Raw genomic sequence first — 27667 nt, forward strand, 5'->3', positions numbered from 1 at the left:
GAGGCTTATATTCCTATATGTATATAGAAAAAAAGAATATCAATGCTTATTTAATGAAAATTTACATGTGCTGTGTTAAATTTAAAAAATTTTTCTTATCAGCATCAGGTTAAATTGTGTTTTAAATCTAATGAAAGTTTTTTCTGTTCTAGCTACTGCTGTGTTAGTAATAGCTAGTACAGACGTTGACAAGACAGGGGCGTCCTACTACGGGGAACAAACGCTGCACTACATTGCAGTGAACGGAGAAAGCGCTGTCGTGCAGCTACGTGAGTATTCCCATAGTCTTCTTATGCTAAAACAATGGAAAAAATACTGGGCCATAAAGATGATGCAATCTAAATTCTTGTTCAAGTGATAAAACTCACATATTTTAATAACCTTTCAGGTAAAATTCCTCTTGATTAATAAACTTAAAGTCATCCCCAGACATACATTATTTTGACAGAATCCAATTAATTTAGTTATGCCAGCACTTTAGTGGGGAACTTGCTGAGTGAGGTTAATTTCATTGCAGTAGCTCTTTGGGGACTTATTTAACTTATAATGACAGGGAGTTGGTCTTGTGAGTGTAGCACTCCTTCAGAACTGAGTGTGAGGAATGTCACCATTTTATCTTTTGTTTTGATGAGCTAAATTAACTGTAGAATAAGACAGTTTTAAAACTCTGGCAACTCCCTGGTTTTTCATTTTGAATTGAACATGTAGGAGTAGGATAAACTTCCTTACAAAAAGTATGTATTCCCTCTGAAGTCAGAAAGGAAACAAGGATGTCCTCTTTCCGCTATAATTTAACATCCTGAAAGACCTTGTCAGTGTAACATATCAAAAGAATAAATGTACACTTTTGAAGGAGGAAAAACAGAATCATCTCTGTATGTATAGATGAAGTCACAGTATAAATAGCCACTTAAAAAACATAATAGAAGGAAATGCATAACAACAAAAGGCAAGAAATCTATAGGACTAATAGGAAGAAAACTTTAAAACTTCTAAGGGACAAAATGTGACCTTTATAAGGAGAATTTTATAAAGATGTCATTTCTCCAAATTAACCTAAAAATTAAAATGCCGGTAGGTTTTTATAAACTAGCTAAACTGGTTCTAAAGTTGATTTTTTTCTAATCTTAAAAAAGTGAAAAAAGATTTTCTAACAAGGCAGAACTAATAAAGGAAAAGTGATTAATTTGAATATATAAAATACAGAGTTTTACATCGGAGGAAGAAAATTCCATAAAATAAGCCAAACAAAAGATTGGGGAAAATTTATTTAGATGGAAAAGGGATGAGTATGAGAAAGGTGAATTTTGTTGCTATAACAAATCAATAAAAGGCCAATAATTGGGGAGAAAAATAGGCATGGGACAGTAAAAAATAGTCCACAGAACCAGAAATAAGATTGTATATTAAAATGTGCTCAGTTTATAATAAAAGAACAGAAAGGAAGGCAAGACAACAATTTTTGTCTCAGCAGCTTGACAAAGATAAAAGTATGAAACTACACAGTGTGAATGAGAATGAGGAGAAAATCTGTACTCTCACACACTGTTGAGGCTCCTGGCTAACTCAGGCAGAGGAGCATGTGACTGTTGTTCTTGGGGTTGTGAGTTTGAGCCCCACATTGGGTGTAGAGATTACTAAAAAAATAAGTAAATAAACTTCAAAAAAAACCTGTTGATAATATAAAATGGTACAGCTTCTCTGAAGGGCAGTCTGGTAGCACATTATCAACTAAATGTATGTACCTTTGAGCAGCCAGTTTCACTCCTATAGATGTGTTTGTGTACACTCACAGTTGAGAATATATAGGAATACAGTACCATTGGAAAAGAGTGAGGCAGATCTTAGTGTGCTTATATGGAAACATCTCCAAGATAGAATACTAACTGTTACAACAAAGAACTGTGTGTGTGTGTGTGTGTGTGTGTGTGTGTGTGTGTGTGTGTGTATGGTTAAGAGAGATGCTTAATTTCAACAAAACTATTCTGAAAGTATATACAGGGAATAGAGGGTTGCCTTTGTGTGGGGGAACTTATTGTGTGGTGTATCATTTTATATAATGTGTATTTTTATTCCTGTGTGCCCACATTACCTCTTCCAGTGAAAACTAGTTTGGTAATAGTAATAATAACGTGTGTCTTTGAGCCTACATTGCCAAAATGTTTAAACGAAATTTAGATTCCCTAGAGGTTCTTAAATAAATTTATGGTTATACATCAATATCCATAGTATATCATATAAAAATATTTTAATTGTAATGTATCTTGAAATTGTTGGATTTTTTTTTTTTTACTGTTTGACATGTTTATGAGTATTATACAATTGTAATTCACTAATAAATATTGTACTCATGTTATTCTTTATTGCTAATTTCGGTTTTATATTCTTTTTCTAGCAAAAAATGGCCCCATTTATGATGTCGTTTGGAATTCTAGTTCTACTGAGTTTTGTGCTGTTTATGGTTTTATGCCTGCCAAAGCGACAATTTTCAACTTGAAATGTGATCCTGTTTTTGACTTCGGAACTGGTCCTCGTAATGCAGCCTACTATAGCCCGCATGGACATATATTAGTACTAGCTGGGTTTGGAAATCTGAGGGGACAAATGGAAGTGTGGGATGTTAAAAACTACAAACTTATTTCTAAACCAGTGGCCTCTGATTCTACATATTTTGCTTGGTGCCCTGATGGTGAGCATATTTTAACAGCCACATGTGCTCCCAGGTTACGTGTCAATAATGGGTACAAGATTTGGCATTATACTGGCTCTGTCTTGCACAAGCATGATGTGCCATCAAATGCAGAATTATGGCAGGTTTCTTGGCAGCCATTTTTGGATGGAATATTTCCAGCAAAAACGATAACTTACCAAGCAGTTCCAAGTGACGTACCCAGTGAAGAACCTAAAGTTGCAACAGCTTATAGACCTCCAGCTTTAAGAAATAAACCAATCACCAATTCCAAACTAGTAAGTAAAGTTTTTTACTACTTTGGTAGGAAAAGGTTTTTTAGTGTGTGGAATTCTCGAGACCTTTTTCTCATGTATGTTCTTGTGTTACTTAGCACCTGATTAGAATATAAACTCTAGAAATCATGGAGGACCTACCACTGAAGACGGGGAACAGCTGACATTGTTAACAGAGTAGTCCATTTAAAACAGTTCACATTTTACATTTGTGAGAAAGATAATGGAGTATGACATGCTGCCTTTGTAGACATCATGGGCTCGAATTCACATGCCTGTCAGGCTAGGCTGGTAATGTAAGGCTTTGGTGACTGGGAGAGAATGGGGGAAGGAAGAGATCATGCCCTCTTTAAAGGCCATAGCAACCGCACAGCAGTAGCTGATTGTTTCCATAGGAGATTTAGGCCCAGTTTGCCAAAATGATTTTTCAAGACAAAGCCAGTCTGGATGCTTATGTAAAATTGCTCGATTTTTAAAACACTGTTGGTCAAACAAAACATGTTTATTTTCCTTAGGCTGTCATTTCCCATCTGTATTGTAAAGTTATGACTAGAGCATTGGTCACATTCTGATCTTTAAAATGTGAGCATTTCAGAGCTCAGGGGAAACATTTATTAGTGATCTGAGTCTCTGTGATGATGTTAAGAAATAAAGTTGTTCTATAAGAATGAACAACAATATTATTGGTGTTATAAAGGTGGCCATACAGTAGGTGTAAACTGGTTCAAGTAAATGAGGATATTCAGTCACTTAATTATTAGCTACTCAGGGAAGTCAACACTTGTTCAAAGGATAAATATTCCTATGCCTCCCTTGTACCACTCCTAACCCTCTCAAAAACAAAAACAGAGGAACCCTTCCTCCTCCACAAAATCTAGCAGTGGTCTGTAATGACTTCATTGAAATGTTTTGTTTAAACATTTCTGTTGTATCACTTACTAAAAACATAAAAACTTATGAACAAATTAAGCCCATTTATGATATTTGTATATAGATTAAAACAGAAGGATATAGTAGACTTTGGATTGTCTTCCCTCTATATTGAAATTTTCCTTACCTAAGATAAAAACAGAAGTGACCTCAACATATCTGGCTTTCTAAATATCTGTAAGCACAAGAGGGCTAAATTCCGAATCGCTGTATATTTTTATTCTCTGATCCATAAAACTCATTTGTTTTGATAGGGGGAGGAAGAGAAAGATATACTTTGAAAATAGTGATAAAACTTAGTAAGAACATTTAAAACCAAAATTGTTTCACCATTTAAGATTTCCACTAAATTTTTGCTTTTGTACGTAACATGGCGATTATGTGATTTTATCAAATGATTTTAAATGGAGGAACCACAGGCTAATGAGAATTTTTTGTTTGTATCAAATTCTAGAAATGAGCTAAATGGCAAAAAAAAAAAAAAAAATACTGCTAAGAAATTAGTAGAAACAAAGACATTCTAGTAAATAACTTCACAAAGGAGGATGGTTATGTATCACAAGGGGAAAAAAATGATGAGATTCTCTCTCTGAAGAAAAAACTTTTTTTATAAATAAAAACTCACCTATAAATTATACTTAAGTATTTCTTGGCTTCCAAAATCACCCTTCAGTGTTGTAATGTGTTCATTAAAACAGTCCCATTATAATTGACATAGATCAAAAAGATATATTAATATGGATGAAATTGTATGCGATAGGCACGGTACTAAAGCCAGAAAAGCTCATGATCCGTAGTAGGTGTGTGGATATTTTTTTCTTTTTGTCTAAAATGAAAGCCTGTCGATGGCTACGTTATGTTCATAACGTAGAAGAGCCTTGTAACTTATCCTTTGTGGATAAGAGCCTTGTGGAATAGCCTTGTAACTTATCCTTTCTTATATCATTTGTAATTGCTTTGTCATTTCCCTGGAGTTCTCATGAATAGAAACTTTTTTATCCCAAGCAAAGTACTATAGGAGAGCCCACTATTGAGAGAATTTTGATGTGTAAAACAAATGTTCGGCAAATAAAGCCATGTCTCAACTAACATTGTATGCTGTGTGGATAAGAAAGTGAAAGAGACGTGCCATCAAATCTGTTCTACAATTGTGGGTTCTCATATATTCAGTTGCTTCAGGTAGAACATGTATGCACACACAACTTTGATGACCTGTTACGGTTCATGCAGCTAAGATGAAGTCACGGTATGATTTCTTATTTATTCCTCCGTCATCTTAAACGTTTGACCCTGCCCATTTCCTTATAGCACTTTTAAGTACAACATGGATCTGAGAGCTAGTCCTTAAGAACCTTCATGGAGATCTGGTTCTTTTGATGTGCTGAGAATGATAAGAGTCCAAGAGACAGTTACCACTAAGATAACGGCAGTTTAGAGGGAAATCACTGAGTAGATGAACCTGATAAGAAGTTGTAGTACTGTCATGTATCCTGTATGTTGCCTGAAGCAGCTCCGGAGATAACGTAAACCTGTATGTGTGTATTCTTTTATTGAAATTAACTGACATGTGAAATAGTAAGATATTTAAAGTGTCTGTCATGGTGATTTGTTAGATGTATTCATTGTGAGAGGATTCCTCCCATCTAGTTAATTAATGAATCTCTCACCTCACTGTGGGGTGTGTGTGTGTGTGGTGGGAACATTTGAGTTTCCACAAATTTCAATTATCAACCATAGTCACTGTGTTTTATATTAGAACCTCCTTGATCCACTCCTTAATTCACCCTCTTTCTGTTGTAGAATATAGTTGATGGATGGCTATATAAATATCTCATGATGGAAATGATGATGTGTTTTTGTTGTATAGTCTGACAGGTCATTGAGTTTTTTGTATGCCTCTTCATTATGTTAATACTGGATTTATAAGTATGCGGTTAGTCACCCCTCTTGTTTTCTTCTAGTCTGTTTTCGTTTTTCAATTTGCTTTTATTTTTAATCTTCTAATCTCTGATTTTGCATATAAAGATATAGCAAGTAATTCTTTGTGCAGAGAAAACAAATGAGGCAACTAGGTTTCTGTTGGCAGTAGTCCGATCCAAAAAGACTCCGGAAGGAGCTACCGTTAGTATCTACTTTCAGAAGAATCATGTGTCATAGTGGTACTAAGAAAAGTTCCATTGTTGAAGCAAAACTGAAGTCAATTTTGCCAGATCTTGTATAAATGAAAGACACCATATATCAGTTAATAGGAAGATCCTTATTAAATCCATCCTGACAGTTGGAGTGTGCCTGTTACTAATAAGAATTTTGAAATATTCTTTGCCAGTGATTGTAAAACAAATTTAATAAGTTTATTCCACACTAGCAAAATTATATGATTTGTGATACCTGTTTTTAAAAACATGGACTGCATTTCACAGTCATTTATTTTACATTTTCCACAGCATGAGGAGGAACCACCTCAGAATATGAAACCACAAGCAGGAAATGATAAGCCATTATCAAAAACAGCCCTGAAAAATCAAAGGAAGCATGAGGCTAAGAAAGCTGCAAAACAGGTATTTGGGGCACTAATCTTTTCAAAACAAAACAAACAAAACCAGTTAAATTAGCTTAGTTTAAGCCTCAAAGTTTAAAGATTCTAGTCCTCAAGACTTGACTATTCCATTATAAAATGTAGTTGGAGTTAGATATAAATAGCCAGAATGTCTTTCTTTTTGTGTTTGCCTGTGAATTTCTGAATAGTTCCATAAAATAAAATGAGGAAGCGAGGAAACGACCTGATCTTAAAACCTGAAACCCTGATAGGATTGTGTAGTAACGTTACTTGTCGTAGACCCTTTTGGTGGAGCCTGTGTGAAGTGGTGCAGTTTGCTCCCTGAAAGCATACGTTTGTTAAGAGAGATCAGAAATGACACGATACTAAAGCCACTTTGTTTCTCAGTATTACATTACTATAGGAAATTATTCAGCTGGGAATGTCAACACCAGAAGTACCCAAAACGGTGGATTGTTATATGATTTTATAGTTGAAAAAACACAGCAGTGTAATAATGGACAGATTATGATTGTGTGTGTCTTATAGTGATGGTGAGATCAGCTAAGCTAGGAGTATCTGTTCGTGAAGTCATGGAGATCATAGTTTTGAGATTCGGACAATGCGGTCTTGCTGGCAATGCTTGAATTTTGTCAGCTCTAGGTTGCTTACGTGTTTTGACAGGCAATGACTATTTTAAGGTATAGAATTGCATTATGCAGCCATAGTCTGCTGAAATCTGAGCTTCAAAAAAAATCAGTGTGCTCTTCTGTAGTTAATATACTTCATCTCCAGAAATATCTTTTTTTTTAAATATAACTTTTTATTTAAGTGTATTTATTTTGAGAGAGAGAGAAAGAGGGACCGAGTGTGCATGCTCATGAGCATGGGAGCGGGGCAGGGGGGAGGGAGGAGCCAAGAAAGAGGGAGAGAGAAAATTCCAGGTAGGCTCTGCACTAACAGTGCTCAACATGGGTCTCAAATTATTATGCTACTTTAAATTTTAGATCTAGCAAAGTAGTCTCTATGACAATTACACAGTAAAAACCTTCTGGGTGTCTTCCTTATACTGTGATTTTTTTTTTTTAAGCTGCATTGTATCTTTCTGTTATGGGACAATGTGGCATATTTCATGAGACCTTCAATTCAGATCAATGACATAAAATGTAGTATAAAAGATAAAATCACATTTTGGCTTTAGCATTTTATATATCAAGGCTCTGTTGGTTGACATACTTTAATGTTTTGATTTTAGAAAATTGATTTTTTGAAAATATTTCCTGCAGGAAGCAAGGAATGAAAAGAGTCCCGATTTGGCACCTACTCCTGCCCCACAGAGCACACCACGAAATACTATCTCGCAGTCAACCTCTGGAGACCCTGAAGTAGACAAAAAAATCAAGAACCTAAAGAAAGTAAGAGACTTAAGTAAAAAGCAGATGTGTTTATTAAAAGACATACATGAGAAATATATAAAGATAGGCATCTAAGAAGTTAGAAGCAGCTCTGATTATTGCTTTCTCACTATGAAATACTATAATTTAGGAATGGCACTGGTTTTAGTTCTATTCATAAATGTCTAAAGGCTGTAAGTCTTTTTATTATTGATTTTTGGAGCAGTAAAAAAGGTCCATTTGTACAGAAATATGCTGAACTGTTTTATACTCAGTATTTCATTAGACATTTACGAGATCAGTGGGAACAGCTGTTTATCCCAGTTTTAAAGGTGAAGAAACGGAGACAAAAAGAAGTTTATTAATTTGCCAAATTGCAGCCAGTTTGTGGTGATGGCCCTGGTATAAAATCGGGTTTCTGGAGCCTGCCCAGGCTGCATTATGAAGGGTCTCTTAAAGCCACAGACATTGTCTAGGTACAGTGGAGTGCTAGAGAAAACAGTGAAGTTAGTGATATATTTACCTACGAATACATGTATGTGTATACATACACGTACATATATAATACCATTACTTGAAAACTTGAAAATTTGCCAAATCCCGTGTTCTTAACATGTTTAGTTTTACATCTAAGTTTAAAAAAAGAGTTTACCTTAGCATTTTACCAGACTATCCTTGATCCAAAGGTGAGATAATTGATTCTCCTTACTCAGTTTTCCCATTTATGTGATTGAGGTGATACTAAAAAAATTTGCATTCTGAAATTACTTATTCTTCCTTCCTCTTGACTCATAATATATTTGATGTTTGCAGAAACTGAAAGCAATCGAACAACTGAAAGAACAAGCCGCAGCTGGAAAACAGCTAGAAAAAAATCAGGTCATTTTTACGTGTTTCATTCGCGCGTGTAGTCACTACCACTCTTCCCTTTTTATTATACACAATCATTTAATCAAGTAAGAGCACATGAGTTTAAAAACTTCTTTTGAAAACCATATATTTTGTAAAACCCTTTTATACTTAAACGGAGAAGCACAGGGGAAGACTGGATGTAGACCATGGTAAATGAGAGAATCGTAATTTCTAAGAGGCATAGTAAGGCCATTGTTGCTGAAAATAAAGGCAGTGTATTACAGTAGATAAACACAAGATTCTCTTCCTTCCTATATCTCAGGTTGCACTGCCCTGTTTTTACTCCTTTCTCACCTTCTGAGGGATGCCGAAGTATAGAATGAAAATTTATTGGACCCTCAGAGTTGCAGTAAGGTGGCATTTGTGCTTTGCCCCCTTGATTTATACCACTCAACAAATTAAAGCTTGTTACTCTATATTTTTAAATCTGTATTTACTAGTGGGTCTGTTAAAATGTCAGAAATACACCGTTTACAAATTTTTTCTGCTTTGTTGTTTTGGGTAAAGATCCAATAATTACTTTATTTCATTTCCTATTTAATAACTTTGTTGTTTGAAACTTTTCTAGTTGGAGAAGATTCAGAAAGAGAAAGCCCTTCTCCAGGAGCTGGAAGATTTGGAATTGGGTATTTAAACATTCACAGAAAGCCAATTGTTACCAGAAATCAGTGCAAACACATTTTCTGATAAACCCATTGGTGTACATGAAATACCCATGTACCCACATTTAATGTTCATCTATAATTTTAACCATTTATCCAAGATTCTGCATATGTATAAAATTATTTAATAATGTCTATTAAATTGATTTTTACATCCTGCATCCTATGCCATGTCAACACATGATGTAGAAAAGAAATACATGAATTTCTTTAGTAAGCCTGACAGATTGAAAGACGATGTCATTGCTTTTTTTAGTAGAGGATAGTATTTACCATATATGTGAATAAAAACAATTTAAATTTAATCATTGTTGGCTTTGTTATAAGTTGCTAAGTTAACAGATCCTTTATTAATTTACAAGACAAGTTTGGGAAATTTTTCCTTTGAATATGTAATATGGCTTTTTTCTTATCCTAAAGCATTCTTATACTGTCCAAACTTGAAAGAAAAGCCTTAAATATCAGATTTTACTAAATATATTAAATTGATTATATTATTTGTAGTATTTGGAATAGTTTTTCTGGTTAGTTCTAAAATACAGACTTTAAAAATGGAAAATAGTAAAACATTTTATTTTGGTATTTCAAATAATAAATCTAGTGATTTAATGATGAGGTAAATATTTTCCAAACATGAACTATGATTATTTTGTTGTAGTCGAGTCTTAATTGTTTTGATTGTTTATTCATATGATGAAAAAAGAAGATGTAATGATAATGCCAGACGCTCATCTATCAAAACTAATTTATATTTGGTTTCAGAGTCTATTGCAATTAATTTTTTTAATCAGGTTTACATTTGAAATTACTTTTCTTTTTTTAAGCTTGATTAAGTAATCTCTACACCCAACATGGGGCTGGCATTCACAACCCCCAAAGATCAAGAGTTTCACACCTTTCCAGTGAGCCAGCCAGGCACCCCAACATTTGAAATTACTTTTCATTTGCATTGATGAGCCGTTTTCCAAGAGGTAATATTTAAACTGATAGGTAAAAGAATCCAGAAACACCTTGAGAAACAAAAACAGATAACTGAGTTTACTGACACCCCAGAACTTCTAATAAGATTTGGTAAAGACCTAATTCATTAAAATTTGAGTGTTATTTTAAATATTTGGAGAGAGAGAGAGAGGGAGAGTGTATGTGAGTGAGTGAGTGAGTGTGAGTGTGAATGCACATACATATAATTGCTTTCAACATTAATTCATTTCTGATAATAAAAACTTAAGCAGATAGATTATTTTTACAGTGTATTACCTTAAAAATCGTTTTTCTAATAAAATATTAACTAATGCATCCTGAGACAGTGTGACTTTTTTTGACCTGGCAGTCTATTTTTAAAAAATTAATTACCCATTTACTGGGGTGCCTGGGTGGCTCAGTAGGTTAAGCGTCTGACTTCGGTTCAGGTCATGATCTCACAGTCCATGAGTTCAAGCCCTGCGTCAGGCTCTGTGCTGACAGCTCAGAGCCTGGAGCCTGCTTCGGATTCTGTGTCTCTCTCTCTCTCTCTCTGACCCTCCCCTGCTCATGCTCTGTCTCTCTCTGTCTCAAAAATAAATAAAAACATTAAAAAAATTAATTACCCATTTATAACACAATTTACGGTAACCATTAATAATTATCTTCAAAATGTTTATCTCAGAGGTAGTATCTTTGACTTTTGTTTTAGTCAGATGCTTTTAAATTGTTCCAGGCTAACTGTTCTTACCAAAATTCTTAGGCTCATTTTTTTGAACTGTCTTTATTTCTGTAGTCATCTAATCCATTCAACTTTTTCCAAGGAAATGTTTCATTTCTGAGCACATGTCAATATAAAAATCACTAATAGGTTCTTTGACTACACATTTTGTTTGATTTTTAGTTTAAACATTATCCTCTGGGAGTAAGAGTAAGGTGATGGGAAAATAAGGGTAAGGTTATAAAAATCTGCTTGAAAATGAGATTTTAAATACATTGGTATTCATTATAAAGGAAAATCTGTAAATCCTTGATTCTCATAAAAATCTCCCTTGCTCAGAGTGTCTCAAAAATGCATTTGGCGTTTGCCATAAACATCTCTGGAGAGCATTATAATCTTGAGGGGAAGCACTTCAGTAGACACAAAGGCCCTCCTTATCTTTTCATGAGTTAAGCAAGCTTCCCAGTGAGGGAAGAGAAAAAGAGCAAAACCCAACACCATCACTTGAAAAAAAGGAATTCTTTTCTCAGAAAAGAAATAGATAATCTGCATCAAAACATGCTCTGTATGTTACCAAAAATGTAATACTGAATATTGTCAAACTAACACTGTATTTTCCATGTACATTTAAAAATACGTGAACTTAATAGAAAAAGTCTAGCGTAAACTGAGGACGTTGACTATGAGGATGGAGGGCGGTCAGAAGGAATGTTAGCCTTATTTGCTGTGCTTACTTTTTTTATATAAAGGAGATTATAGTTTTGTACAGTTAAAAAATCATAATCAGCTGAGACTAGACTTCAGAATAAGAAATAAGAACTGTTCTTGCAGTTCAGTTTGTGAGTGCCATACACCTTTCATTTCTAAGATGCGGACTCAGTGTTAAGGAGGTTGAGTGGAATTCATTTACTCTTTGGTAGCATATCTGATTTCCGAGGTAGCATGAGAGGGAAGTAAATGTCTGCAAAACTGTGTGATGTTTAGGACAGTGAAAAATTTTAATAAGAAAATGGAACGCTATGCAACCTTATGAAAATGATGCTGCAGCCCATAGCTTCACAACTACAGCCCGTGGGCTAAATCCCGTGCAGCACAGCGTAGTTTGTGCATTTTTAAATGATTGGAAAATCACAAGATAATTTGGTGACGTGAAAATTACATGAAATTTAGATTTCTGTATCCTTAAAGTTTTTTCAGAATACAGCCATATATGCTTTCATGCTACAACTGCAGTTGAGTAGGTGGAACAGACTGTATGGCTCGCAGAGTCTAAAACATTTCTCCTCTGGCCCTTTCTAAAAAAGTTTGCTGACTTCTACTTTACAAGAATACAGAATAAATGAAACTAATCATAGTGCAGCATACAGTTATTTTGCTTCTTATAGTTTCCACTATATAAATTCCCAGCAGTGGCCTTGCTGGGTCACATCATATTTAAAAACTTAAATGCCCCCTTATTGTTTTTTTCTTCACCAATCTCACCTCTTTGGGTTTTTTTAAGTCAATCTGTGTTCATCTTGGGCATTGCTCTCTCTCTGAGACTATTGTTTTTATTTGATGAAAGTATGATCGGGTTACTTGAGTGAATATCATGAATGATTGCAAATTGGCATCTTAACACCTAATTGTTTTTTAAGAAACAAGACAATGGACCAGATTGATTTTGATGAGGATCGAACCATTTAAACCTTTATTATTCAAAGGGTTAGTGAAAAGACTTCATGGGCCACCAATCTGCTTCAGATAAACTGTTATATTACTTTTTTAAACTAAATACTTCCTGAATTTATACACCCTTGGCAAGTAAAAATATGTATAAATTCCAAAAGAAATTTCATATCAGAAAGTCTGTGAAACGTGAAAAAAGTAAGATGTTGAGTTTTCCCAAAGTAAATTGTAAGGTAAACATTTTAATCTTGGTCCCTTCGCTGTCTAGATACCTAAAGACACATCTATTGACAACCATAGTCCTGCTGAGACTGTCTAACCGCTCCATCGCATGAGGGGTCAGCCACAGGCCCCAGCAACATTACCAACCACTGTACAGGGACAACCTAGCCACATTAGAGTCAGTAAGGTTAGGTGTCAGGCATGGGAGCCCTGCTGCAGTTGTGGGGACCTATTTGCACTGAAGGCTTCTTAACGCAGAAATGACTGCGTACTCAAATTAGCTGCTCGATTTGCTGTCTCACCGTGCATTCCTTCCCTTTCTATTGCTCTACCTGGTTCCTGGAGCCTCCCTGGGGCTCGGACAGCTCCTGTCTTTACTTCACCTTTTTCTTGGTATGTTGCGGAGATGACAGGTAAGCCAAATAGTATTTCTAGAGTTTTTACAGTTTCTAGGCCATTGCCATCTTTCCGGTGTTACCATAGATTTGCTGCTTTACCCCTTTCCTGGCATTTCTCACGGAGAGTGGCAAATTCGGTGCTTTATTTTTCTCTCTTGAGTTAGGAGTCAGAAAAGCACACTTCTAAAAGTTTTTATGGTATGTCTAATATCTTTATCTTTTAGGTGCATTTGAAAATTCGTTTTAGCTAAAACAATTCCTGATGTGGCCACTAGAGGGTCCCCCAAATCAGAGCACTGTGTATGGAAATTAAAGAATTAGAAATTTAACAACAATCTGAAAAATATGTTCACTCACTTAAAAGTTGCAATCTTGTAGACTGGTTTGACAGAGAAAAAGATACATAGGAGATGCACAGAGCAAGAAGGAAAATGGAGTTGTGAAGGAATGACATTGGAATTGGGTCAGAGCCGTCACACCCAAGAAACCTCTTAGTTTCTTATTTGAGCTGAGGAGGGATGGAGGGATAGTGAGCACACTAGGAAGAGGAAATAAGTACTGTGTAACCCTGAAATGGTTGCCAGTCAAATCAAATATGACTTTGGAATACCTTCAGAAATCTCGTAGGAATTTAATGCCTTTTCAAAGAAAAGGGAGCTGTATTCTTAGAGTCCCAAAAGACTTAGGAAAACAGAGCTGCTTACATTTTATACTCTGAGGCAAAATTCCTTCCAGGCACACTTTTGTTTATTTTTCTTTTTTTTTGTTTTGTTTTGTTTTTTATTTATTTTTAATTTACATCCAAGTTAGCATACAGTGCAACAATGATTTCAGGAGTAGATTCCTTAGTGCCCCTTACCCATTTGGCCAATCCCCCCTCCCACACCCCCCCCCCCCCCAGTAACCCTCTGTTCTCCATATTTAAGAGTCTCTTATGTTTTGTCCCCCTCCCTCTTTTTATATTATTTTTGCTTCCCTTCCCTTATGTTCATCTGTTTTGTATCTTAAAGTCCTCATATAAGTGAAGTCATGATATTTGTCTTTTGACTAATTTTGCTTAGCATAATACCCTCTAGTTCCCCCAAGTAGTTGCAAATGGCAATATTTCATTCTTTTTGATTGCCAAATAATACTCCATTGTATATGTATACCACATCTTTTTAAAAAAAATTTTTTTTAATGTTTATTTATTATTGAGAGAGAGACAGAGCATGAGCATGGGAGGAGCAGAGAGAGGAGATGACAGAATTCGAAGCAGGCTTCAGGCTCCGAGTCATCAGCACAGAGCCTGACGCGGGGCTCGAACCCACAAACCGCGAGATCACAACCTGAGCCGAATCCAGATGCTTAACCCACTGATGCTTAACCCACTGAGCCACCCACGCGCCTCTATACCACATCTTCTTTATCCATTCATTGATTGGTGGTCATTTGAGCTCTTTCCATACTTTGACTATTGTTGATAGTGCTGCTCTAGACATTGGGGTGCATGTGGCCCTTTGAAACAGCACACCTGTATCCCTTGGATGAATACCTGGTAGTGCAATTGCTGGGTCCTAGGGTAGTTCTATTTTTAATTTTTTGAGGAACCTCCATACTGTTTTCCAGAGTGGCTGCACCAGTTTGCAATCCCACCAGCAATGCAAAAGAGGTCCTCTTTCTCTGCATCCTTGCCAACACCTGTCATTGCCTGAGTTGTTAATGTTAGCCGTTCTGACCGGTGTGAGGTGGTATCTCGTGGTTTTGACTTGTATTTCCCAGATGATGAGTGATGTTGAGCACTTTTTCATGTGTCGGTTGGCCATCTGGATGTCTTCTTTGGAGAAGTGTCTATTCATGTCTTTTGCCCATTTCTTCATTAGGTTATTTGTTTTTTGGGTGTTGAGTTTGATAAGTTCTTTATAAATTTTGGATACTAACCTTTTATCTGATATGTCATTCGCAAATATCTTCTCCCATTCTTTAGGTCACCTTTCAGTTTTGCTGATTGTTTCCTTCGCCATGCAGAAGCTTTTTATTTTGATGAGGTCCCAATAGTTCATTTTTGCTTTTGTTTCCCTTGCCTCCAGAGATGTGTTGAGTAAGAAGCTGCTGTGGACAACGTCAAAGAGGTTTTTGCCTACTTTCTCCTCAAGGATTTTGATGACTTCCCGAGTTTTATTTTTCTATGTTCAATTGAAGCTAAACAGGTCAAATCCTAGAATTGTGACATCACCAGAGACGATCTTTTATGGTGCCCAGCCTGTTTTGTTTTTGCATCCTTCCCTCACCCCATTAGACATCTGGCACCCACTTAAAGGACCTGAAGTTTCTAGCTTGTGCTTCCTCTCCCAATCCCCTACTCGTATAATGGAGACAATCCACGCATATATATTATTTTTGAAATAATATGTTTGGATTTTAAATACTGGCAATGAAAGACTTTCTCAAGGAATTTAGATAGAGTTTGGTAATATTGGTGATGGTGAAGAAGTGATACTCCCAGGGCATAGAAGTAATGGGCCCCAGTGCAAAATAAAAATGTATTCTTCATTCAAAAATAAGAATTACAAGACCGTGATGGTAAAGTGTTAAGCCAAGTGCAGTCCCCCCAGTTTTTTAAGTAAAGTTCTACCCCCAGCGTGGGATGAACTTAACAACCCTAAGATCAAGAGACACATGCTCTACCGACTGAGCCAGCCAGGTGCCCCATGTACAGGCCCTTGTAAGCACTGAGTCCTGTGAAATGGACTCACCCATGAAGCCAGCCTTGCATAGAAGCTACTGGATTCCAACTCTGTCTGATCTGAAGAGTCTACTCTGTTCACAAATATCCTCCTGCTCCCTGAAGGAGGAAGAGGTAATGTCTGACCCTAGCAAGAGTGCTATGGTATTTGGATTGACAGCTGTTGAAGAAAGGAAGATTTTTTTGGAAACATTTTTTAGAACAGTTTTAGGTTCACATCAAAATTGTGCTGAAGGTACAGGGATTTCCCACATACACCCTGCCCCCACACATCCATAGCCGCCCCCACTGTTAACATCCCCCACCAGAGTAGTATACTTGTTACAACTGATGAATACGTTGACACATGATCACCCAAAGTCCACAGTTTACGTGAGGTTTCACTCTTGGTGTTGTGCATTCTATGGGTTTGGACAAATGTATAATGACATGATCCATCATTATAGTCTCATACAGAATTTCACTGTTCTAAAAGTCTTATGTGCTCTGCCTATGCATCTCCCCACTCACGCACCTGACAATTGGTGATCCTACTGTCTCCATACTTTTGACTTTTCCAGAATGCCATATATTGGAATCATACAGTATACAGCCTTTTTAGATTGGCTTAATTCCCTCAGTAATATGCATTGAATGTTCCTCCATGTTTTTCATGGCTTGATAGTTACTGCTGAATAATATTCAACTCTCTGGATGTACCACAGTTTATTTATCCATTCACCTACTGGAGAACATCTTGGTTATCTCCCAAGTTTTAGCAATTGTGAATAAATTTGCTATAAACATTAGCATGCAGGTTTTGTGTGGACCTAAGTTTTATCTTAGGCCTCTTGCTATCACCCCTCCCTGTTACTGAGGACTGGCCTTGATTCCCAACTTGCTGGACTGAACAGCTTGCTAGCCAGGATTATTCCAACCATCTAATGGCCTCCCAGACACTGATAGTCTATTATCTGAACTTCCATGTAATGTCTGTGAATACTTCTTTTTTTTTTTAATGTTCATTTACTTAATGTCTGTATTTTTAAATGTTTTATTTATTGGGTGTGCTCACGCGAGTAGGGGAAGGGCAGATAGGGAGAGAATCTCAAGCAGGCTCTGTGCCACCAGTGCCGGAGCCCAAAGCGGGGCTCAAGCTAACAAACCATGAGATCATGGCCTGAGCCAAAGCCGAGGTGGATGCTTAACTGACTCAGCCACCCAGGCAGTCCTGTCTATATTTCTATGGTTAAGACTTGAGGTTAGAAAATCTGAGCCAGGCTTAAGGAGAGAAAGAAGATACATGGCTTTCAGAGTTCTTGACTTGCAAGCAAGAGGAATGGACTCTAACTTAGGGGGAAGTAAATAGTGGCAAAGTATGTAATAACTCACAGATTCAAGTGAAAAAACATAGAATGTTTCTCACCTGGAGGTGAGAGAAACCTGAATAGTTTGGGGTCTAGAACTGTTCTCAGGGTTCTGTTATCATAATTAATCAACTTCAGTAGTTTTGGGCTTTGGATATTGGCACAGCTCTGGCTGGGAAAGCTTTGGGGCATCTTAATTGACAAGACTGTTTACAGTGGGGTCAAGCTAGTCACCTGAAGAGAAACAAGTACTTTTACCAGAAGAAGTGGAGTCAATGTTGGGGAGCACTTCAACAATATATCCACTTTATTAATATTATGAAGAAGCCCCCACAAGATAACTTGGTGATCAAGTAAATTTTGTACAGGGTACTTTATTTCTTACTTACCTTTGACCTTGAAATGGATACATTTGGTCCAAATACTGTTTCTCCATACAAGCTATGTTCTCTAGCTAATTTTTTTTTAAGTTTATTCATTTATTTTGAGAGACACAGAGACAGTGCGATTTGGGAGCGGGGGGGGGGGAGGGGGGAGATAGAGAATCCCAAGCAGGCTCCGTGCTGTCAGCACAGAGCCCAATGCAAGGCACAAACTCACTAAACAGATAATGACCTGAGCTGAAACCAAGGTTTGGATGCTTAAACAACTGAGCCACCCAGGCACCCCCTGCAGCTAATGTTTTTAAATTCAATTTTAGCTGGTTATACTAATTTACCTTGCATCTAATGCTTTTGAGGCCTCAAGAATTTGATATATTAACCATACATTTGGCTGCCACATGCATTTAAATGATTCCCAAATATGTATGTGCACATTCTCTCCAGTCCTGTGCTACCAGTTACCTCCAGCATGATTTTACTTGGACATCCAGCCAAAAGTTGAAATTTAACATGTTGACAACCAAATTCTTTTACTGCTTGCCAATTTCCCCATTAGTATTCATTGCAATAAAAGCTCAAGTAACTTCCATGCTCAGAGCAATTTTCTGGGCTCTCTGAGGAATTGAAGACATGTAAGACCTCACTTTGAACTCTTAAGAGACCTCAAGTCTAATGCACTAGACTTGGCTGCATGGTGGATTCTCCCTGAAGAAACTTAAATATACGGATGCTCAGGCCCCATCCTAGACCAACTAAATCAGAAGAGCACCTGAGGGGCATCTGGGTGGCTCAATTGGTTAAACATCCGATCCTTGATTTGGGCTCAGGTCATGATCTCACAGTTTGTGAGATCCAGCCACTGTACTGACAGTGCAGAGCCTGCTTGGGATTGTCTCTCTCTGCCTCTGTCTGCCCCTCCCCTGCTTGCGCTCTCGCTCTCTCTCTCTCTCTCTCTCTCTCTCAAAATAAATAAATAAACATTTAAAAAGAAAGAAAGAAAGAAAAGAACCTGAGCTAGAGATGTAATTATTGAATCTTCACGGTCTTAGCTTGGGCTGCTATAACAACATACCGTAGACTGGGGTAAACAGCTGATATTTATTTCTCAGAGTTCTGGAGGCTGGGAAGTCTAAGATCAAGGTGCCAGCAGACTTGGTTCTTGATAAGGACCCTCTTCTGGGCTAGCAGACCACAGCCATCTTACTAAGTGCTCACATGACCCCTTTTTGTGTTGTGCATGTCGGGGGGGGGGTCCCACTGTCATGACCCAACCTAAACCTGGTTACCTTGCAAAGGCTCCACCTTCAAATACCATTACTTTGGGGGTTAGGACTTCCATAAATACATTTTAGGAGGAACACTGAACATTTGGTCCATAATATTTACTCTAGACCACACGTTGGCAGTCAATCACCAAATAAGCCAATATTTCCTCTGGAAAAAATCTCTTCCTTTTTCTTGACATTTATCATCCCCTATTCAAAGCCCTTACTACTTTAGAGAAACAATAATAACTATCACTACCTGAGGAACCAGGCTACAGATTTTACATATATCGTTGTATTTGCTCTAATCCTTATTAAAACTGTAGGGAAACACACAACAATACAGTTAGCAAGAGAGAAGGAGGATCAGGCTCCAAAACCAGCGACGGCCATCACCTTTATGCTCTACTTTCTCCATCCTTTCTTTTTTCCAGTCCATCTTGTACTAAATCCCCCAAATGATGTTCCTCAGCAACCTGCAGCACTTTCCTACTCTGCTGAAGAACCTGTATTACCTGCGGCTGCTGAATTTGCTCTCTGGTTTTCAGTGTGGCTTTCAAGGGCATCAATCTTCAGACCCTTCCTCATACTGCTAATTGTATTAATTGTATTCTCCAAGCAAACTCCCTCAGGCCAGCTATACTGAACTTTTTATGGATGTAGGCTACTTGTTTGAAATAGAAGAGTAAGAAAAATTCATAACCTGAACTACCAGCCTCTGAGAATAAATGGAGTACATTATTAATACCAACTCATTCATATATTACGGACTCATTGGTCCTACATGCAGATCCATATAATGCCTGCCTCCCACTCCAAGTACAGCCTAGGCCCCAAGTGATGTCTGACTTCTGTTTGGTAAAGGAATTCACTCTTATCAGGTGTTGCCATTTCCCTCACTCACACCACAGGTCTTCTAATGAACATGGCCTCTGCTCTGCTCTGCTGGACACCACGCCCCCTGCTGGCACACCTAGGCTACTCCACTGTGCCCGAGTTTGTCAATATCTGGGCACATTCAGCAGAGCACACCCCCGATGTGCTAAAGCCCTTAAGGTGCCTTTAGTCTGTGTCCCTGGATAAGATGGAGAATGCCTCTCTTCTGTGCATTACATTCTTTTGTTGGAGAACTTCTGGGGTTCCAATGTTGCGCTTCATTTTAAGACTCTTCCGCCTGTCAATTTTTTGAGTCTAGTTGAGTTGGGATGAGGAGGCAATATGAGTGCCAGTCACTATGCTCGAGTTGGGATCATCTTTCCTCCAGAGACCACTGCTCTGTTGCAGACTGGGCTCTTGTTCTTTGGCCTCTTCTCTTAAAATGCATGTTTTCCGGGAGCATTCATTCCATGTTCCCCCAACCTCCACCCAGGTATACATCTGTCTGCCCACCACACCCACCTATCTGAGCTGGAAACCTTCTAGGCTTAATGAGAGTCCCCACTTACCTAATTTGCATATATTTTTTTAAGTTTTACTTTTATTTAAGTAGATCTCTATACCCAATGTGGGGAGCAAACTCACAACCCCGAGATCGAGAGTCACATGCTCTTCTGACTGAGCCAGCCAGGTGCCTCTACTTCTGAACATCTTATTGGTCCCATTTGAAATATTTTCTTACCCAATAATGATCTTCATTATGACCAAGAACCCACCAAGTCTAATTATTCCTTGTGCCCTGGTTTTGCACTATTCCTGGTGGTTTACAGTAACTGTTCTGTGGTAACTTTCTCACTGTTGTAGATGACTCCCTCCCTTTTAGACATTTGTTACTTCAATCTATTCACATACAGTTATTACATCAGTCTTCTGAAGATAATTCTTTGATAATGCCAGCAATCTTTAATTGCTCCCATTATTTATTATTTATTTGTTTTTTTGAAATTTATAGTTTGAGAGAGAGAGAGAGAGAGAGAGAATCCCAAGCAGGCTCTGCGCTGTCAGCACAGAACCCAATGCAGGGCTGGATCTCACAAACCATGAGATCATGACCTGACCCCAAACCAAGAGTCAGATGCTTAACCCACTGAGCCACTCAGTTGCCCCAAGGAAATTTCCTTCTAAGTCACTGAGAATTTTTATAAGTGAATTGAATTTTTACCAAATTCTATTGAAATGATCATATGATGTATCTTTTCTAATCCATTATTGCAAAGGATTCCAATAGATTTCTTAATTAAAAAAAAATTTGTACTCTGAAATTGCCTCCACTTTCTCACGATTTATTTCTTAACACATGAATTTAAATCTATTTCCTTTCTCCTATTGCAAAATTTCCATTCTCATTGATACCAATATAATCACTCACTTGCTTTTTCCACATCACATGCAACAGTCTTAGAATCATAATATGAACAAAATAGTATCACCATCAATGTGATTACTGAAAAAAGTTTATGATTTTGTTTTTGCAGTTCCTTTTGTCCTAAGATATATAAAATTCACAATTGTCACTTAAAGCCTGAGTAAGCTGAAATTGACAGCTGTGAAATGTTTTCAGACTTTCATTGCACCCTTAGATTAAAAAAATTTTTTGATCATGTGCTACATTTGAGCTATTGGATATAAGAAACTATGGGCACACATTTATTGAGAACTTCCTATTTCGCTGTTTCTCAAACTCATATTTGATGTATTTCATTAATGAAATGTCTGGGATAAATGATCCAGAATGACCCATATTTATGAATACTGAGACTTTACAAAGTATGACCAGGAGACTGTTATGCTAAGTGAAATAAGTCATGCAGAGAAAGACAGATACCATATGTTTTCACTCTTATGTGGATCCTGAGAAACTTAATAGAAGACCATGGGGGAGGGGAAGGAAGGAAAAAAAAAAAGAGAGGGAGAGAGCAAAACCATAAAAGACTCTTAAAAACTGAGAATAAACTGAGGGTTGATGGGAGGTGGGAGGCAGAGGAGGTGGGGAATGGGCACTGAGGATGTCACCTGTTGGGATGAGCACTGGGTGTTGTACGGAAACCAATTTGACAATAAATTTCATATTAAAAACTAAATAAATAAAATAAAAAGTATGACCAAATTTTCCACTGCTACCCCAACAATTTTCCCCAAATCATCCAATCAAAGAACATATACTATAATAGAGTCTTTCTAAGACCATTTTTCTGAGACTCCCCTTAGCTCCCCGTGGTGTGTGTTCCCTTTTGCTGCAATAAATGGTAAATGAAACTTCTCAATTCTTGGTATATTCTTGGTTTTAAACGTTCTGACAGAAACTAAAAGATGTATCAACCAATGGCAATGGATTATATTTTGGTCCTGATTTTAGGAAAATTAATATCTATTAAGACAGAAGAAATTTGAACACTGGATATTTGGTATTAAGGAATTGCTTTTTTTTTTAAGGTTAAATAACGTTATTGTGGTCAGTGTTTTTCTTTTTTCCCCCAAAGACTAGTTGTTGTTGCTTTTTTCCTAGAGATACATGCTTAAATACCTACAAATGAAATAAATATTATGTCTGATATTTGCATCCCTGGGGGAAGAAGAGGTTAGAGCTATAGACAATCGAGACTGTCAAAATGTCACCAGTTGTTAAAGGTTGTTAATGAGTAAGGTAATTATTCTACTCCTCTACATGATGGAAATTTTACAAAAGTCTTTAAAAAAAATAAATTTTTTTAGGAGTGTGCAATATTGTAAGATCAAAGAAAAAGCCATGGCATGGCACCCCAAGGGTGAAGCATTAACTGTTCAGAAAGCTCGGGCTTTCTCTTTTATCCTCCACACCAGAATTGAGGCTGCTAAATAGGTGCTCCTAAAAGTCTCAGGCAGATTAATGTCTGAATTAAGTGAAATTGTATGTAGAACCCACACGTGCAGGAAGCTATGATTAACAGGCCCCTTTGACATCATCCCACCAGCTACTTCGTTCCCTCCCTACTCATTGAACTCCATCCCCGAGTCTCAGCACACATCCAAGATGGTGGGTCATGACAGTGAAACAGGTCAGCGATGCCTCCCAGAGCGTGAGTTGGCGCCGCGCTGCGCAGGCGCATTTCTGCTTCCCTCCCCGACCTTGGCGGATCGCGCCTGCGCGGTGGGGAGCTGCTCGCGGCTCCCGCTCGGCCTTGGGCTGGCTGCAGTCTCAGTTTGAGGGCGGCCGAAGTGGCTGGCTCGATTAAGATGAGGTTTCTGCTAGTTCTCCTGGTGGCGGCGTCGGCGGTGATCCGGAGCGATGCCTCGGCCAACCTGGGCGGCGTGCCTAGCAAAAGATTAAAGATGCAGTACGCCACGGGGCCGCTGCTCAAGTTCCAGATTTGGTGAGTATGTGCGCCGGGCCCCGGCAGTGCCGCCGCGCCTCTGCTCGGCCTCTGTCGCCAGGCGAGGCCCCGGCTCTGCGGCCTAGCGGGCTGAACCTCCCCCTTGGCCCGGAAGAACGGCGCCAGCAGCCTTCCGCAGCTTGCCTTTTCAGAGGGCCTTCCTGGGACTGTCAGGCTGCCCTTCTTTTCTCCAAGTATAACCGCTCACTTCGCTCAGTTCTTTTTTGCCTCCTGAATGGTGGGAGTGGGGAAGGAGGGCAAGGGAAGGTTAAATACTGAAAGGCGAAGAGGTGGGGACAGTTGTCAGTACGGAGGACCGGTTGGCGGCGTCACGCCATGGCCACCCTGGCTGCTTGCGGAGGTGGGCACGAGTTGGCGCAGCGTCGGTGGAGGAGCTCCAGCGTTTGCCACCCGGTTCCCTTTTCCTCTCCCCTTTCTCGGGGTTCTGCCGGGCGCCGTCGCTGCGCCGCTGGGCGAAGGTTAATTCGGGTCGTTGGAGGAGACCCACGAGGGATAGACGCCTTTTCTGCTGGACCTTCCCCGGTCGACTGTTGAGTGAGGGAGTGGGGATTCTGACAGCTGGAGGGCGAGGAGAGGTCCTGGGAGGCCGATTCTCAGTTTGCAATTTTCAAAAGGTCTTTGAAAAGGAGCACGTTGCTCTTCTGACAACGGTCACTCCCAAACAACTCTTATCTTTCTCCCCCATTCCTCTACAGCCCCCTCCCTGGAGTTGCCTGACCTGGCATGTCTTTCTACCTTTCTATCTTATGCATTCAGATAAATAGAAAAACAAAACAAAACAAAAAAAACAAAAGCAAAAACAAAACCCTGAACCAGAAAAAAAAAACCTGGCATTTGTCGACGTTGTTCTTTCTGTGATTTTGTTGTTACCTAGTTAAGTTAGAACTTGAGCAATAATGCATGTAATAAGGTAACTGGGTTGGGGGAGACTGAAGGGCTAAACTAAAATAGTAAAATTGTAGAAATTAGAATCCTGTATCACAAAAGATTGTATTTTCTTCAGGATAGGATGGTTAGGTAAGTAAATTTTCAGAGTCATGGTACTTTGGAGTGTTGGTGTTGGCCATAATGCAGTTAAAATTGGCTTTTCAAAACTTTATTAACGTAAGTGTATTAAAGGTTAGATTTTCTGCATACCCAGCCGGGTTTTTTTGTTTTTTTTTTTTTTTTTTTGCTTAATCTTTAAAGAGTACGCAAATACTTAAAATTTTAAAATTCAGTTTAAGTGACCCATAGAGTCTGAAAGTGAGATGTTGAGACTTTATTTTGGAGTGAAAACTATAAAAACCTAGAAGTTTCTTGCTTGAAAACAACAACAAACTCCTTGAACTGTTTACTGTGTGGCCAGCATATATCATTTTCTGTAACGTACTGTAAAAACTGTAAATGGAAGTTATGGCTTGACCATTCCAACTTTTTCCATAATTTTTAAAAATTAGAGAGTGGCAGTCATTTTTACTATCTGTAATTATTGTTAAGGATTAAGTGTGAAACTTTGGATGGAAGTAGTTTAAAAAAGAGTGCAGTTTCCAAGTTATGTAATTTTTCTCTTTCCTACTTTTGCATCTCTTGGTTTCACTTGTACTTTTCCAAAATACTCTTCTTTTACAATTGCTTCTGTTGGGATACTTGTCACAATAATTAAAAAAATTTTTTTTAAATGTTTATTTATTTTTGAGACAGAGAGAGACACAGCATGAGCAGGGAAGGGGCAGAGAGAGAGGGAGACACAGAATGTGAAGCAGGCTCCAGGCTCTGAGCTGTCAGCACAGAGCCCGACGCGGGGCTCGAACTCACGAACTGTGAGATCGTGACCTGAGCTGAAGTCGGACGCCCAACCGACTGAGCCACCCAGGCGCCCCTTTGTCACAATAATTTAACAAGTGCACCTTCCGCTGAGGATGTTCATAGCAAAGTTTTCAAAATGTTCTGGGAAGAGCATCCATTTCTTCCTCTCAACTTTTTAAAAATTTTAGGTACTTCATTTGATTTTGTGATGCATAATTTTTTTTTCATTCTTTTTCTTTCTTTTAAAGTACAAACTTGTCCCAAAAGTCTAATAAGAGTTTTCTTTTTCAGTAACCCAGAGCATGTTATGTATGGAAATCAGTTTTGTTTGGTTTTAGTCATACATAGGAAACAATTTTATTAGTATGCCCTCCATATACAGGTAAATTAGCTTGTTGTTTGTTACTTTTTCCCCAAGAGGTTAATCTGTGTATAGTAAATTGAATATTGGGTTTCTTGTTTTGGCAGAATCTCTTGGACATTCATTTGCAGTTTTGGGAGAGGAGAGGAAGCTAAAACGATTGAGGCTAAATCTGTGAAAATTCTTTGAATTCTCCTTGAAATTTAAGTGCTGTAAAAGGCAATTTTTCACTAATTACCACTATTAACAAAGGAGAGAACTATTTTTACCTTACTTTCAATTGCTTTTGTCTTCCTTTATATTTATTATGAGTGCTCTCTCTTTAACTGTAGCTCAGTATATCATTCGTTAATTGTACCACTTTTATAATTGCTAAAGAACAAAACAGCACAACACATGTGAAATTAAAGGGAGAGAGATCAGTGTGCAGAATAGCTTAAAACAAAGTTTACTATTCTACATTCATGTACTTTTTCAGTAAATATTCATTCAAGACTTGTTTGTACCAGGGCTAAAGATACCATGGTGAACAATATAGATGTGATCCCTCATGAAACTTCCAGAAATGCGCAGTATTACTTTATATACATACGTAAGTCTTCAGTTTATGTTAATTGACGGAGTGACAGAATTAGATAAGTTTGATGACAACTGATTTCTTATTTTGGGAGAAAACTTATCTTGCTTATTTGGATGTTTAAACATTGAACGTAAAAAAAGAAAGTTCTCTAATCAGAGCTTAAAATAAAGTTCCCTTGTAACATTTTCCTTTCTTGTGACTTTTATGAATAAATGCATTCTGTATGTGAATGTATTCTGACAGGTACCATTTGGCATGATGTTTTTATATGCATGCTTTATTTTTTTCATATTTGAGATTTAACATGTAGTCAGACCTACAGCATTTAATCACTTGTAATTTAAAGAGCTTACTGGCTACAGCTCTTTACAGTTAATACTTCTCTGAGTATTTGACAACTGATTCACTAAGAATAGTAGATTAAATAAAGCTGAGATTTCAAAATGTAAGCAGAGTGCAGCAGAATTTTCTAATTTTGGTTAATTTAAGAATCCACTGCTATAATTTTAGGACAACCAACACACAGTATTTTTTAGAGGTAAATGAAACAACTACTACAAGAACAGATTTGTATTTAAATTTATATCAACTCAGCCTTTGCTTTCATGGTATGGAGGCAAGAAAATAAAGCCCTAAGACTGATTTGGATGTTGATACTTACTAAGATTAGTAAAAGGCTGAATTGAAGAAATTGGAGAAATTGTGAGTCCTACAGATCGTGAGTTACCGTGGACCTAATATTTGCATATTCAACAAATATTTGAGCACCTCCTCTGTGCAGGCACTTTGTTGCTGGGAATTCGGTTTTCTCATAGACATCTTAGGCAAGAATGGAAGGTAGTCATTAATCCATGGACAACACATAAAATTCTAATTGTGCTAACTGCTATAAAGGAATAGTTGTGTGAGAGAACTAGTCAGAGGATCAGGGAAGGTTTTCATGAGGAAACCTACTTTGAACTGAGATCTAAAGGGTAAGATTTATTGCCAGAGAGCTTTCAAGCAATGGGAATAACAGGTTCACTGGCTTTGTAGTAAAGAGAACATAATTGCTTGAAGCCAAGGCTGCTGACCTCAAAGACCAAAAAGAAGGTGGCACAAACCCAGGAAGGTCTGGCAGGCCATGTTAAGAAAAGCTCAGGATCATTGTGGAAAAGACATTATAGGGGACAAAGAATAAGTATGGGGAAACCATTTAAGGGGACTGTTGGGAGTTGCCCAGGTGAGAGATGATGGAGCTTGGAATACAATGGTGGTGGTAGAAATAGAATTTAAAGGGACAGGTTAAGATCTTTACGAGATGCAGTTTTTCATGATAAGTTACATATTTGGGGGGAAGGAGAGGATGCATGGAGTGAGAGGTGTCAAAGATGGCTGCTGAGTTCTGGCGTGGTACTGTGCCATTCACTAGAATGTTAAAGGAGACCAATTTTATGGGTGTGTGTGTGTGTGTGTGAGAGAGAGAGGGGGGGGAGAGGGAGAAGGAAAGGGAGGAACCCTGAATTTTTTTTTTTAATTTTTTTTTCAACATTTATTTATTTTTGG

General features: G+C 37.9%; 2 protein-coding genes across 5 annotated transcripts in view; both read left to right on the forward strand.

Annotated features, from left to right (window-relative positions):
* The window catches only part of EIF2A (eukaryotic translation initiation factor 2A), a 31195-nt gene extending 20501 nt beyond the window's left edge, over nucleotides 1–10694 (forward strand). For all 4 annotated transcript variants that reach the window (XM_040480477.1, XM_040480478.1, XM_040480480.1 and 1 more), the window contains 6 exons: nucleotides 153–269; nucleotides 2396–2967; nucleotides 6339–6452; nucleotides 7717–7845; nucleotides 8638–8703; nucleotides 9305–10694. In XM_040480477.1, the coding sequence (XP_040336411.1) occupies nucleotides 153–269; nucleotides 2396–2967; nucleotides 6339–6452; nucleotides 7717–7845; nucleotides 8638–8703; nucleotides 9305–9370 (1064 nt within the window). In that variant the 3' untranslated portion in view covers nucleotides 9371–10694. The remainder of the gene's footprint in view (nucleotides 1–152; nucleotides 270–2395; nucleotides 2968–6338; nucleotides 6453–7716; nucleotides 7846–8637; nucleotides 8704–9304) is intronic.
* A 12446-nt stretch (nucleotides 10695–23140) lies between these two features.
* SELENOT (selenoprotein T) overlaps nucleotides 23141–27667 on the forward strand; it is a 26254-nt gene continuing 21727 nt past the window's right edge. The window contains exon 1 of the mRNA XM_040480484.1: nucleotides 23141–23372. Coding sequence (XP_040336418.1) covers nucleotides 23236–23372 — 137 coding nt within the window. The 5' untranslated portion in view covers nucleotides 23141–23235. The remainder of the gene's footprint in view (nucleotides 23373–27667) is intronic.

The sequence above is a fragment of the Herpailurus yagouaroundi genome, unplaced genomic scaffold (genome assembly GCF_014898765.1).
Source record: "Herpailurus yagouaroundi ecotype Mexico unplaced genomic scaffold, PumYag 159, whole genome shotgun sequence".
Classification (NCBI taxonomy): Eukaryota; Metazoa; Chordata; class Mammalia; order Carnivora; family Felidae; genus Herpailurus; species Herpailurus yagouaroundi.